This window comes from Dendrobates tinctorius, unplaced genomic scaffold (genome assembly GCF_039654945.1).
Source record: "Dendrobates tinctorius isolate UK_male_01 unplaced genomic scaffold, ASM3965494v1 ptg000162l, whole genome shotgun sequence".
Lineage (NCBI taxonomy): Eukaryota > Metazoa > Chordata > Amphibia > Anura > Dendrobatidae > Dendrobates > Dendrobates tinctorius.
In genome coordinates, this window is record NW_027361829.1 from 38,833,392 (window position 1) to 38,847,280 (window position 13,889).

The 13,889-nt window shown below is 39.5% G+C and overlaps 1 protein-coding gene across 1 annotated transcript in view; it reads right to left on the reverse strand.

Moving 5' to 3' along the window:
* The window catches only part of DPY19L1 (dpy-19 like C-mannosyltransferase 1), a 342,123-nt gene that overhangs the window by 261,594 nt on the left and 66,640 nt on the right, over positions 1–13,889 (reverse strand). Inside the window, exons 2-4 of the mRNA XM_073549963.1 lie at positions 13,085–13,109; positions 9,365–9,452; positions 8,188–8,325 (exon numbers count right to left, since the gene is read on the reverse strand). Of these exons, the coding sequence (XP_073406064.1) occupies positions 8,188–8,325; positions 9,365–9,452; positions 13,085–13,109 (251 nt within the window). The remainder of the gene's footprint in view (positions 1–8,187; positions 8,326–9,364; positions 9,453–13,084; positions 13,110–13,889) is intronic.

Below are 13,889 nucleotides of genomic sequence, written 5' to 3' on the forward strand. Positions count from 1 at the left end.
CAAACTTTTCGCCGGAAAGGTCAAAATTTAAGATGGATAACACCAATCCTTCTCTTTCCCAAAATCTGTATGTTATATCCATACACTCTTACATGGATACTCTCACCCAGAAAATCACGTCCAGTATGTCTCAATCATTTGAAAACCAAAATAAAATTTTACAGTCCACCTTGGATAAATTTTGCAGCAGGTTAGACAACCACGAAAAATGGCTAACTGTAGTGGAAGAACACACTGATGATTTATCAAAAGACACCCATGACCTCAAATCTGAATTTCACAGACTTAAAACTAAAGTTGCGGATATAGAAGACAGGAACAGACGAAAGAACTTGAAAATAAGAGGAATACAAGAATCTATCTCACCGGATAAACTAGAAGACTTTGTCAAGACAATTTTCAAAAAATTACTACCGGCACTTACAGACCAGGATCCCATCATAGATAGGACCCACAGACTTCCCAAACCACAGAATATCGATAAAGATCTACCTAGAGATACCATCTTAAGGGTCCACTTCTTCAAGATCAAGGAAAAAATTCAAAAATCGGTTAAAGATCTTGGAGGTTTTCAAGAACCCTATGCTCACCTTCAGCTATTCACGGATCTTTCAAAGGAAACGATTGAAGGAAGAAAGTCTTTTAAGCCAGTCACCTCCACCTTGAGGGAAAATAATATCCCCTATAACTGGGGCTTTCCACTTAAACTTTTGGTATTCTACAAAGGAAAGACGACCGTCCTAGTCTCGCCTAAGGAAGGAAGAGATTTCCTGTCCTACTGCAGGATACCCGATCGCCATAGAAACTCTAACTCTCAAGACCCCAGGCCCTCTTCAGAGACAGGATGATCCAATGGAAAGACCCTGCCTACATATTTTCTCTCCTGGTTAAAAGGCCTCTCTATTCTTTTTGATTATTTGTTCAGTGTATTACTCTGCTTATTATTCTTCTTTCCACAGGTTTTGTTACTTCTCTACTTCTTTATGGACTCATATATCACATGAGATTATTTTCCTTCTAGGAACAGTGCAGTTATGATTGACAGCTAAAGGATGCCTCTAATGGGATCCTTACACAAACTTTCCCCACTAAGGAATTAGAGCCTACCGGCTAGGCTCTTTCTGAAGAACAATTTTGTTCTTACTGTTTTGTGTTTTTCTGTTTTCGGTTTTAAACAGGTCTTCAGTTTTAGGTTTTTTTTTTTGTTAACTAAGTTCTTCAAAGGTAGGTGCCCTCTGGTTTCCTTATTTCATCTACCCCACTTCATACGGTCCTTGCCACTCTTGTAACATAGAAATAAAAGTTGTGTCTTATAATGTCAGGGGGCTAAATAGCCCTTGGAAGAGATTTTCCATTGGTAAAGAAATTAACGGGTTACATCCTGAGGTTGTATGCCTCCAAGAAACTAAGTTCAAAAAAGACAACCACCCTTCTATAAATCTCAAAAATTTCCCATTTGTATTTGAGTCTTGCGGCCCACGAAAGAAGGCTGGGGTTTTTAACCCTGATTGGTAATTCAATTTCCTTTGAATTTCTCTCTGAAGTCAAGGACGTAAAAGGTCACTATCATATTCTCCTATGCAAATTGAACTGCCACACTTTCACAATAGTTAATACTTATGTTCCCACCATCAGACAACCTAAATAAGCTAATGAAAAAAATCGACACATTACACTCAGGAACTCTACTTTTATTAGGTGACTTTACTATGGTGCCAGATAATACACTAGACTCCACCTCCCCCAGCAGACAAAGATCGCAATCCTTGAACAGCTGGATTTATAATCACGAGCTATTCGACTCATTCCGCTGTTTGAACACCACATCTAGAGAATGTACTCATTTTTCTGATGGCCATCAGTCGGCCTCTAGAATAGACTTGATACTTACAGATGTCTTCTCCTTGCCATGGTTCTCTTCCGTCTCCATACTTAATAAATCTATTTCAGATCATTCTCTGGTAACTGCAGAATTGACAATAGGGCCTCCAACTCACCCCCAATTCATATTGAAATTCAACTCCTCTTTGCTCCATAACCCCTCCACCAAATCTGAAATCAGCTCAGTCTTACAGAATTATTTTAGTGAAAACTACTCCGTCTTCCTAAATCCATTTTCCTGTTGGAACGCTCACAAGGAGGTATTGAGGTGAGTTCTGATCCAAATTTCCTCCAGACAAAAAAAAGTTAACATAGATAAAATCCTTACCCTACAACAGTCAACTAAATCTAAAGAAGAGGAACTTTGTCGATCCTCTGTTTCCTCTAGAAAACAAGCTGTATTATCAGAACTTACCGATCTTAGAGTGCAATTAAAGAAACTCATATTCAATTTTTATGACTCAGCTATTAGATCGGCAAAATGCAAGCATTACTTATCTATAAATCGCCCTTCAAAATACATGTCAAACAGAATTAAGAATATACGGAAACGGAATAGAATTGACACTATAACTTCCTCTAATGGTACATCTCTGGTCCACCCTAAAGATATTGTAAAGGCTTTTGCCGATTATTACAAAAATCTGTATAATATTAATCAGGATAACCCTAATTTGCAGCCAACTACCTCAGAGATTGGATCATTCCTTTCCAGCATGAACCTTCCAAAACTCAACTCTGAAGACTTATCTTTTTTGTCTTCTCCCTTCACTGAACAAGAAATCCTGGAAACGATAAAAAAAACTTAAAACATTTAAATCACCCAGACCAGACTGGTTTAGCAATGATTATTTCAAGTCTTTTAATAATTTATTGGCCCCTCACCAAGTTGTAAAAGCATTTAATTCAGCTTTCTAATCAGGTCAATTTCCCAAAGAGATGCTGGAAGCGACCATTGTCGTAATCCCTAAACCAAATTCTGACACTAGCCAAGTTTTTAATTATAGCCAGAGAATATGGGAAGCAAGATGTGCCACAGTCCGCGCTGCTGAATCCACAAAATCACCTGGGATGCAAGATGTAGTAACAAAGTACTGCTTTATTCCTTCCTACGCGTTTCGGCGCCCTTCCTGGCACCTTCCTCAGGTGAGTAACAAAGTACTGCTTTATTCCTTCCTACGCGTTTCGGCGCCCTTCCTGGCACCTTCCTCAGGTGAGGAAGGTGCCAGGAAGGGCGCCGAAACGCGTAGGAAGGAATAAAGCAGTACTTTGTTACTACATCTTGCATCCCAGGTGATTTTGTGGATTCAGCAGCGCGGACTGTGGCACATCTTGCTTCCCATATTCTCTGGCAGTTTTTCCACTTTGGAGTGGTCGGTGGAGGTCCTGCAGCAGCTGATACTGTGTTATGTCTTCAAGCCAGTTGTGGGTCACACAACCGGAATAGGTGAGTGGAACTGCATTACACCACTCACATCGTAGTGTCACTAGTGATAGGGCACTATTGCACCTCTTGTTCCCCCACCCTTTTTGTATTGATACAGTGAATCATAGTTTTTAATTATAGACCTACATCCCTTATCAACACAGACGTAAAAATTTACGCAAAAATCTTGGCTAATAGACTAAATCAATTTCTCCGGACACTAATTTCCAACGATCAGATAGGGTTCATTAAAGGAAGACAATCCATAGATGGTACAAGAAGGCTCATTAACATAATTAAGCTCATTTCCTCGAAAAACCACAAAGCCACTGTTATCTCTCTTGATGCTGAGAAAGCGTTTGACCGCCTTAATTGTTCTTATCTCGAAGCAATGCTCAAAAAATTTGGAATTAATTCTTGACTCATGGGAGGTATTATGGCTTTGTACTCCGGCCCTGGGGCGAGGGTATATTCCAACAACCATCTTTCCCCTACGTTTAATATAGCTATTGGAACTAGACAGGGCTGCCCCTTGTCACCATTGCTTTTCGCATTGGCCATTGAACCTCTGGCCCAATTAATCAGGAATAGTACAAAGATCTCAGGAATTAAAACCTTGCATAGAGATTTTAAAATAGCGTTATATGCAGATGATATAATTCTTACCCTTACCGATCCAAGCAACTCTATCACTGCCTTACAAAGTCTAATCCAGACTTTTTCCAAGGTCTCTTATTTTAAAATAAACAACTCTAAATCCAAAATACTTGGCTTTAACCTGGGAATAGACCAAGGAAAAATTGAGGGCCTCTCGCCTTGGGGTTGAGCTACTGATGGGCTGACATACCTAGGCCTAAAATTTGTCAAAAATATAAACTCTCCTATAAAATTAAACTTAGAGATTCCTACCAAAAAGCTTTTTAATGAATTTCGTATATCAAGAGATGATGGACTCTCTTGGTGGGGAAGAATCATGATGGTTAAATCATACATCTTCCCAAAAATCCTATATCTACTTCGCTCTCTTCCTTTAAAAGTTCCCACTTCTCTTACAAATCTCCAAGCCTCATTGAATTCCTTTATATGGAATAACAAAAGACCCAGAATAGCAAAAAACATTCTCTACAATCATAAATATTATGATGGAGCTAGTTCCCCAAATATCACGGCTTATAACACTGCAAATTTAGTCAAACAAAGCGCATTCTGGTGGCCACATGATAAGACACCAGCTTGGCATGAACTAGAATTGTCTTAACAATTATAAACGTCTTCATCTACTAATTCTGAACCAACTCCTTCATAAAAAATTAATTGAAAACTCTCATCCAATTTTTCAAGTTATTTCTGAAGCTTGGAAAAAATTTTCTATTCCAAAAAGAGGCTCTAATAAAGAAGTCACATTAAAAAATTTGACCTTATCAGTTATTTTTCAAGCATCCAATCAGACTATTGACCCCGTTTGGTCTGCACTTGGTCTCAAAAGACTCAAAGATTTATACGATGGTGCTCTTTGTACACCTTATAACAAACTCAATAATAGATTTCAATCTACTACTCCTGCTTTCTACAATATGTCATCCTTAAAGACAAACTCCATGAGTTCCTTGCTATTTCACCAAGAATTTCTGAAACAGCAGTTAATCTTATTTGTAATATAGACCATAATATTTTCTGGAGGTTTGAGTATACTTACAAGTGGTGTAATAATAGCCTTGCAGTGGTCAAGACTCAAAATATTATCAAATGGGAAAACGAATTACATACAATTGACCCTCCTGACCTTGAACAGGCTTGCTCCCTCTCGTACGCCTCTACCACTTCCTTATCACTACAAGAGACCCACTTCAAACTTTTAACGAGATGGTATTATACCCCTGTAAGACTCCAAAGAATCAACCCTGACAATTCTCCGCTCTGTTGGAGGGGTTGTGGAAGGCCAGGAAATATTTTGCATATATTTTGGCAATGTCCCAAAATTGTTCCCTTTTGGAGAAAGGTTTCAAATCTTATCGATTTTATCTTAGGAACGCGACTTATTTTGTCTCCTCGTCTGGCCCTTCTTTCTCTAGACGCTGACAAAATTGACCCTACTAACAGGCTGTTGATTATGTACATTTTACTAGTTTCCAAACACAATATCGCTTTCCTTTGGAAAAATCCAAAACCTCCACAAATTAACGATATTATAGACAAAATTAGCCTTCATCATTCCTTTGAACTGAAATTTTCACAAATGCATGATCAATTTGCCAAACATGCTAGGAAATGGTCTAGATGGCTGGAGCTGTTCTCTTAAGGTCTTCAACAAGAGTGCACCTGCCTAGGCCCCTTTGGGGTTAGGTCTTTGGCTTGGAACAAATTTAATATATTATATGCTTAAATACTTACCTTTGTAATAGTTCATTGTATAATATGCTTCTGCATTAACATGTTACATTTTATGTATTATTTACATTTGGACATTGTTGTCCTTCCTCTTTTCCTTTTCATCTTTCCTTCAATCCCTTACACCTTCTTCCCCATTTATTAAAACTCCAATAAAACGTTTGGAAAACAACATAGGAATTTTGCATCTGGTTAAGGAGATGAAAGCGAGGTCACATTTTGTGCAACTACCACAGAAAAGAATGGAAGTTACAGCTGCAAAGCGAGCTTATGAAGGGCTAATAATGGAAGTAACCCTTTAAACCCTTTCCGATGTCATACTCCCTCCCTTTGATGTGGACTCCGGTAGCGAGCCCACATCTTTCCCGGCACATGTCAGCCGTTTTGAACAGCTGACATGTGCCTGGAATAGCTGCGGGTGGAATCGCGATCTACCCACTGCTATTAACCCATTAAATGCCACTGTCAAACTCTAATAGCAGAATTTAACATACGCTTCTGACCATCAGGTCAAAAATCCGCCCACCAGTGACCTACAACCATGACCGTGGGTCACCGGTGGGGTGGCATGACAACCAGAAGTCTACTGGAGACATCTATGGTTGTCACTGCTGGCTTGCTGTGAGTGCCATCCGGAGGTCGGCATTCATAGCAAGTGAGTAATGCTACTACATAGAGGTGATCTGATCATCGCTTGTATGTAGCAGAGCCGATCAAGTTATGGCAGCTTCTAGCCTCCCTTGAGACTATTGAAGCATGCCAAAAGTAAAAAAAAGTTTTTAAAAATATAAAAAAACTATATATAAAAGTTCAAATCGCCCCCCTTTTGCCCCACAAACAATAAAAAAAAATCAAACATAGATATATTTGGTATCGTCGCATCCAGAATCGCCCAGTCTATCAATAAAAAAAGGAGTAATCTAATTGCTAAACAGCATAGCGAGAAAAAAAGTCAAAACGCCAGAATTACATTTCTTGGTCGCCGTGAGTGACATTTCATTAAAATGCAATAACAGGCGATCAAAAGATCGTATCTGCACAAAAATGGTTTCATTAAAACACCAGCATGGAACGCAAAAAATAAGCCCTCACCCAACCTGAGATCACGAAAAATGGAGACCCTACGGTTATCGGAAAATGGCGCAATTTTTTTTGTTTGAATTTTTTTTCACCACTTAGATAAAAAAGAACCTAGACATGTTTGGTGTCTATGAACATGTAATGACCTGAGAATCATAATGGCAGGTCAGTTTTAGAATTTAGTGAACATAGTTAAAAAAGCAAAACAAAAAAACAACTGTGGGGGTTTTTTCCCGTTTTGCCAAAAAACGAAAATCCAAAACCGAAAATACCTCCGGTCATGAAGGGGTTAAGCTGTTGAGTGCTGAGATTCACTTTAAAAGTAATGTAGCATCAGAAAACAACCAATTGTTTCAATTAGGTTTTTGTGTTAAATTATATATTTTTCTAATTTTAGCAATTTTTGTTTATTACAATCTATATTAAAAAAAATATATATAGAAATCTTGCAATTTTCACACAGCTCCATTGAGGATATTTTAGACTCATACTTCCTGCTCTATCAGTCAGCGTTTTCAGAAGTCGCATTATCATCATAGGCAAAATTACATTGACTGGTAACACCTGTATACACAGCTGATGACACAATCTGCTAACAACAATACGGGATGTCACAGCTCCCCTTCTTGATCGCTGCACACGCTCATTAGATGATTCAATACATAACATTTGACTAAATCCCTTCTTGTTATAAGGAGGTTGTGTGACACCCTGACAAGCACGGACCCGTAGAAGCGCAAGTGCGAAACGGCCGTAGTCCATCAGTCTCTCTCATCTGTACAGCTCCCCTGCTACCTGCACTCCGCACTTCAATAAGATTTGATGTCACGTTTCAACATTGAATACAATCACACATCAAGAACAATTTGGGCGAGTGCTCCAATTCTTTCAATTTCTTATGTTTTACCTTGATGACACCTATGTCAGTGCACCACCCTACAGAGATCCTAAGGAGGCATACTGAGGTGTGAATCAGTGAACATTGCTTGATTCTAGCAACTGGTGCCTAATTCTCTTTTTTCAAGTGATTTATACATCCATTGCTGCCAAGGTACATATGGATTTTCTGGAAACCAACAGCAGAAAGAGTCTAGAAAATGTATAATTTCCTTTAATTACATATTGTGATAAGAACAAAAAAACCAACGTAGTTCATTTAAGAAAAATACATTCAACATAAAAACCTGAGGATACTTCATCTTTACATTAATAAATCAACAGGTTTAAAAGGGTTGAGGTTATTACCTAACAAGAAACGAAACTACCAAAGCTTAATTGGAAGCTAGTGTATAAATGGGGATAGCAAAATAAAATAACAGAAATAAACTTAAAAAATAATATAAATATAAATTATATAAATAATATAACAAAAAAATCAATTAAGGAACCAAACATCTTGTACATTTTCTTACCTCGGGGTAGAGATTAAATCTTTTCAATGTGTTTATTACATTAGGATATTCTGTAACATTATCATTCATGATCGACTGAAAACCAGAAAAATATGATGGAGCTTCAATGATGGATTTGAAGTAAGAATAATAAAGACCCTATCAAAAAATATAAAAAAAAACTCAGTTAAAGAATTTTAACACATAAAAACCACTACTTTAACATTATTTATAGAAAAAAAAATGGGGGAAATGTGGTCTGTTGTTTTCAATCTGTCCTTAAAATGAACCTGTGACGAGATTCATGCTGCCCGAACTATGGGTGACATGAATCTAAGCCTGACTGCAGCCGCGTACGTTTATTCTGTTGTTTAGAGAAAACAATTTAAAAAGTTGGTTGGGGATCAGAGGGAGAGACCTGTCTAGTCTGATGACGTCCCAGGTTGGCTTCTCCTCTCCCGGTTCCATTTGAATGACAGGTCGCTCCCTATGTGCTTACATGGAAGAGATCTGTTAATCAATTGGAGTGTGAAGTTGACGACCAGGTGTCGTGCCAGACTAGTCAGTTCTTTCCTTGTAGTCCCCGGCATGCTTTTCAAACTATAGTTTCTCTGAAACACTGTAGAATTTTAGAGTGAAGCATATTTAGCCGACTTTGCGCAGCAAGGTCCTGATTCACGGTGTCCGTAGATTGGGCAGGATGATTATATAGATTTCCCTTAATGTCACATTCATACACCTACTGGTTACAGTCTTTGATTCACTGTCCAGTTGTGAGCATCCAGAACCAAACTTCACAGTCTCATAGCCATATATGAGGATTTCAAGTTCGGCGTCGAAAGAGAGTGGCCAGTTCGCGGTTTGTACTCTGACTGCGACACGCAAAAGTGTGAATCAGGTTATAATTGAGATGTTTCTCAAAACAGTCAATCTTTTGGCCATTTTTCTGACAGATTTAAGCCTACGAAGTGTCAGTGCTCGAGACACCTCGAAAATGGAATTTGAAATTCATATAGAACAATAAGTTACTTCCAACTCTGCCAAGAACTAGTTATGATTAGTAATGTTATGATTACTTTTTTTTTAAACCAGTATCGGATGATAAATTCTGAACCAAATCATCTAAGTCGCTTTTCATAAACTAACATACAAAGAAATCATTTTTGTCAAATATAGATTTCAGATGCTGAAAACGAACCATTTCAGTGCGGAAGGCCATCTCGCGCTCCAAAGTAGAAAGGTGAGAAAAATGACGGTCATTCTCAAAAAGGGTTGATATGTAACCCCTGGGGGAAAAAAACACGAACATGTAAACCTAAATGCACCGTAAATAAAACATAAACCATTCTCAATATTATCTAGCAAAAATAATTATAATAAATGTAAACTATGGCAAATCTGCTGCATAATGTTTAAGCTTTTTTCCGTGTATCTATAATTATGTGCTCCTGTAACAAAACACATTATACGCGCTAATCTATTTCTTAAAACGGATCCTGAAAGCTGTAAGTCTGGGGTCATACAGTGTACAATGCGCCTGAAGTGCATCTGATAAGAAGCGGAAATGTCGCAGTGGCTTTCTGCTGCATCATTCACACTTAATTCCTAATGGTTTGCCTACTGTTAAAGGGTTCGCTGGTTAAAAAGTAAATTGAGCAGTAGGCAGACTGGAAGGTAAAATAATAAAAAGCCGTGTACTCACTCCGGTACGCCGCTCCCTGCGCTAGTGCCGCCTCACTGGCAGCCTCTACCAGGTCATGAGCGATGACAGAAAAACCACAGGTGATTGGCTGCAGATTGACAACTACCGACCCTGTAGCCAATCAGAGGCAGCAGCCAGGTCACTGGTGGGTAGTCTGGAGCATGAGTGCTGGAGCGGGAGCCAAGTGGTGCAGTGAATATGAATCCTTTTATTGCTTTAACTGCTTAGCTATCCACTGCGGCATTTACTTTTGGAGCAGAGAACCTTTTTAACGGCTGGTTGGTTTTACGAGAACAGAGTGCTAATTAATAGTTAACAAGCCATTGGAAATTCATTTCTAATGATGCAGCAGAAAGCTGCTAAAACATTTAGGAAGCGGACTTCTTAGCAGACGCACTTCAGACATGTACATGTTCTCAGCGTGTTACCACCCTAGCCTATGGGCTTCATGTTACCAGGGAGAATGGAAACTTACATAAGGGGCTTGTCCTTTTTTAACATTTATGGAAAATAATTTGATATTTACCACCTGATGAATGTATTTAATAGTGAAACTACCGAAAAAAAGAAATTGAAAAATGTTTTTTAAAAGGGAGCTTTTTAGGCGATTCAAGCTGCCTGAATGATAGGCAGTATCCATAAAGAAGGCTTCTTTATTGAAAAGTTTTGAGGAATGAAGAGACTAGTCCCTGGGGTAGGACCTAATTGGCTTCCCCCAAGCAATTCTTTCCCTTCATCTATAAAGAAGAGCCCGGTAGGGAGAAGACAGCAGGAAATCACCCCAATGATTAGTTTGGTCTTTCCAGCTACTGTATAAACTATGTTTTCTCTGAAATGCTACAGAGTGGAAAATAAACATATGCAGAAAGAAGCTTTTTGTACGGGCACCATGAATCGCCTGACATGTTCCCACAAGGTCCAAAGATCTGCTGACTGGAACTACCTTTTTATCAGGCATTTTACATGCTACTCACATTACTTCCCATCTTTTATATGGACTGTCTTGAACAGGCCCTGTCTACATAAGTCTATGCTCACACAGGTATCCATGCACTGCAGATTGTCCATGTTTATGCTCAACTGTGTTCTAAGTTCTTCTCTTCACTGCTGTCATCCAGTGAGGAGGAATATGAAGCTCGAGACCCCCCAATCTAATGATCAATGAGGGCCTACAGATTAGACATTTATCACTTTTCTTTCGGATAGGTAATAAATGTAATTTGTGGGAAAACAAAACCACCTTACGTATACGCAAGAAGTCACTATCACAAAAATGTTCACGTTGCATGTTGACCGTTAGTAAAATGTTCTATTCACTGCAGAGCTGTACTCATCTATCTGCGGCCTGTCCAAAAGAATTTGGAGCCGATTTATTACACTTTTTTTGCCATAAAAAATTAAGTCATATCTGCAGGTACCATGTCATAGAGCAGGGGGAGCAGAGCGGATTAATATATACCGTATATACTCGCGTAAAAGCCGAGATTTTCAGCCCATTTTTTGGGGCTGAAAGTCCCCCTCTCAGCTTGTACGCGAGTCATATACGCCAGGGGGTCGGTGGGGAGGGGGAGCGGGGGTGTCAGATCATAGTGGCCCCCTCTGGTGCAGTCTCTGCAGCCCCCCGCTTCTCCCAGTCTCCCTTCCTTCCTTCAGCGGTCATGTGGTACCGCTCATTAAAGTCATGAATATGCGCATATTAATGACTTTAATGAGCGGTACCACGTGACCGCTGAAGGAAAGGAGACCGTGGGAGAAGCGGAGGGCTGCAGAGACCACGCCAGGAGGGGGTAAGTATATGCAGTATTCACCTGTCCCCATTCCAACACTGCTCGCTGCTGTCTACCGGGTCCTCTGTCAGTGACACTCAGGCAGCAGAGGGCGTGATAACGTTGTTAGTGCGTGCCGCGCCCTCTGCTGCCTGAACAGTCACTGACAGAGGACCTGGCAGACAGCGGCGAGCAGCGTTGGAACAGGGACAGGTGAATATCTCAGGTGCTGGGGTCCTGAACCCGCAGCAACACCAGCACCTGGTCCCCAGCGACAAGAGGCGAGTATGTCACTTTTTTTTTATTTGCAGCAGCATATGGGGGCATATTCTATGGAGCATCTTATAGGGCATAATCTATGGAGCATCTTATAGGGGCATAATCTATGGAGCATCTTATGGGGCATATTCTATGGAGCATCTTATGGGGGCATACTCTATGGAGCATCTTATGGGGGCACAATCTATGGAGCATCTTATGGGGGCATAATCTATGGAGAATCTTATGGGGCCATAACCTCTATGGAGCAGCATATGGGGCATATATATCTATGGGGCATCTTATGGGGCACAATCTATGGCGCATATTATGGGGGCATAGATTATGATCTATGGAGCATCTTATGGGACATATTCTATGGAGCATCTTATGGGGGCATAATCTATGGAGCATCTTATGGGGGCATAATCTATGGAGAATCTTAAGTACCATTCCTGAGAACCTTTGGTTTTGTTTGAGGTCATTGTCCTGCTAACGAATAAAGCTTGCTCAGTTCAATCAGCACCTCCAATAGTTTTGAAAGTAGAGAGAGCATTGAACATGCACAGTCCCCTCCAAATTCAGTCTGTGGTTGGATGTCTACCAGCTGCCTTGTCTGGGGGACCAGCAGTAGGATGTCCGTAATCACCTAACTTGAGTGGGTTCAAATGCTGAACATCCCAGCTATCAAATATTTATGATATGCCTGGTGTATGTATATATCATAAATAGCCGAGATGAGAAAATATCAAAAAGAGGAATTGTCAACTAGTGAAAAGTACTAATCTTTGTTTTTATATTATTTTGCTGTTCCTCTAATTACTCAGTTTTGTTTTAAAATCTGCCACATGAATCGAGATAAATTGGTATTTGTATGCAGTGCAAATTTGTATGGCCTTTACCAAGGGGGCATAGTCCCCTGGAATCTCAGGGGTGTGTCTTTAGGCCAATCTGAATTTATACCCTGTAAGCACCACCTCCGTTGGAAAAGACCCTAAAAATAAGTACTACATAAAAAGTCCCATCTCTTTGTAACTATGATGAATTAAAAAACCCTCTAAAAACAGAATATTTAGGAGTGGAGCAGGAATATAAAAAAACACAAACTTGCCTCTTTTGCCCTGGTGATGAGTCCTGTATAACAGTATGACAAGATATTATACAGTTTTTGCTTGCATAAAAATACACTTACCAGTGCAAAATACCTACGAAAGTAGCTGAAAGAGAAGCAGAGATGCGTTAAGTATTTAGTATGCAATTTAAATTCAGTAAGAACAGTGTTTTTCTAATGTAACTGATATAACAAGCTATATAAGGCTGAAGATCATTCCTAACACAGCTAGCTGTTGGGAGCACAGACTATAAATGCCCACTTAGCAAGGTGTTCTCCAGAACCAAGAAAGTCGTCATGGAGGAAAGTGGGGACATAAGAATTACTTAGCTGTGACATAGGAGGGGAAGCCATGGAATATCAGGGATTCCCTCACTCCCCAGCCTCTTTTTTTATGGACAACTCATGTACACATGATGGTTTTCAGTCCTGAGCTAAACTTGCAGGATTTTTGCTTAAACCAAAGCATTTTACAAAATGCAGTGATATGTCACAAGAATCTGATCCCACATGATTCTTCATATAACGGGCTCCATATACAAACTGATATACAAATATAAAGGTCACCTTTTTGTTCCTATATTGATTGTATGCCACTTTGGTAGAAAGAAAAACATTTTTTAGATATATTATGAATACATTTTCATTTTATCATTTCATGTATATTACAGTGGGATGCATGTCAAAACACATTATTTTTTTTGTTTCTTTATTCAAGGGGCTACCCTACAAGAAAAAAATCACCGATATCGCCTTTGGCCACCACTTTCCCACAAGTTTGGTAATTTAGAGAAAGTTTTGTGGCGCACCGCATCCACGCATAGATCCAAACTTCCCCTACCTGTGAGTTGGTATGTCTTTTTTTGATATTTCAGCTGGGGATTGC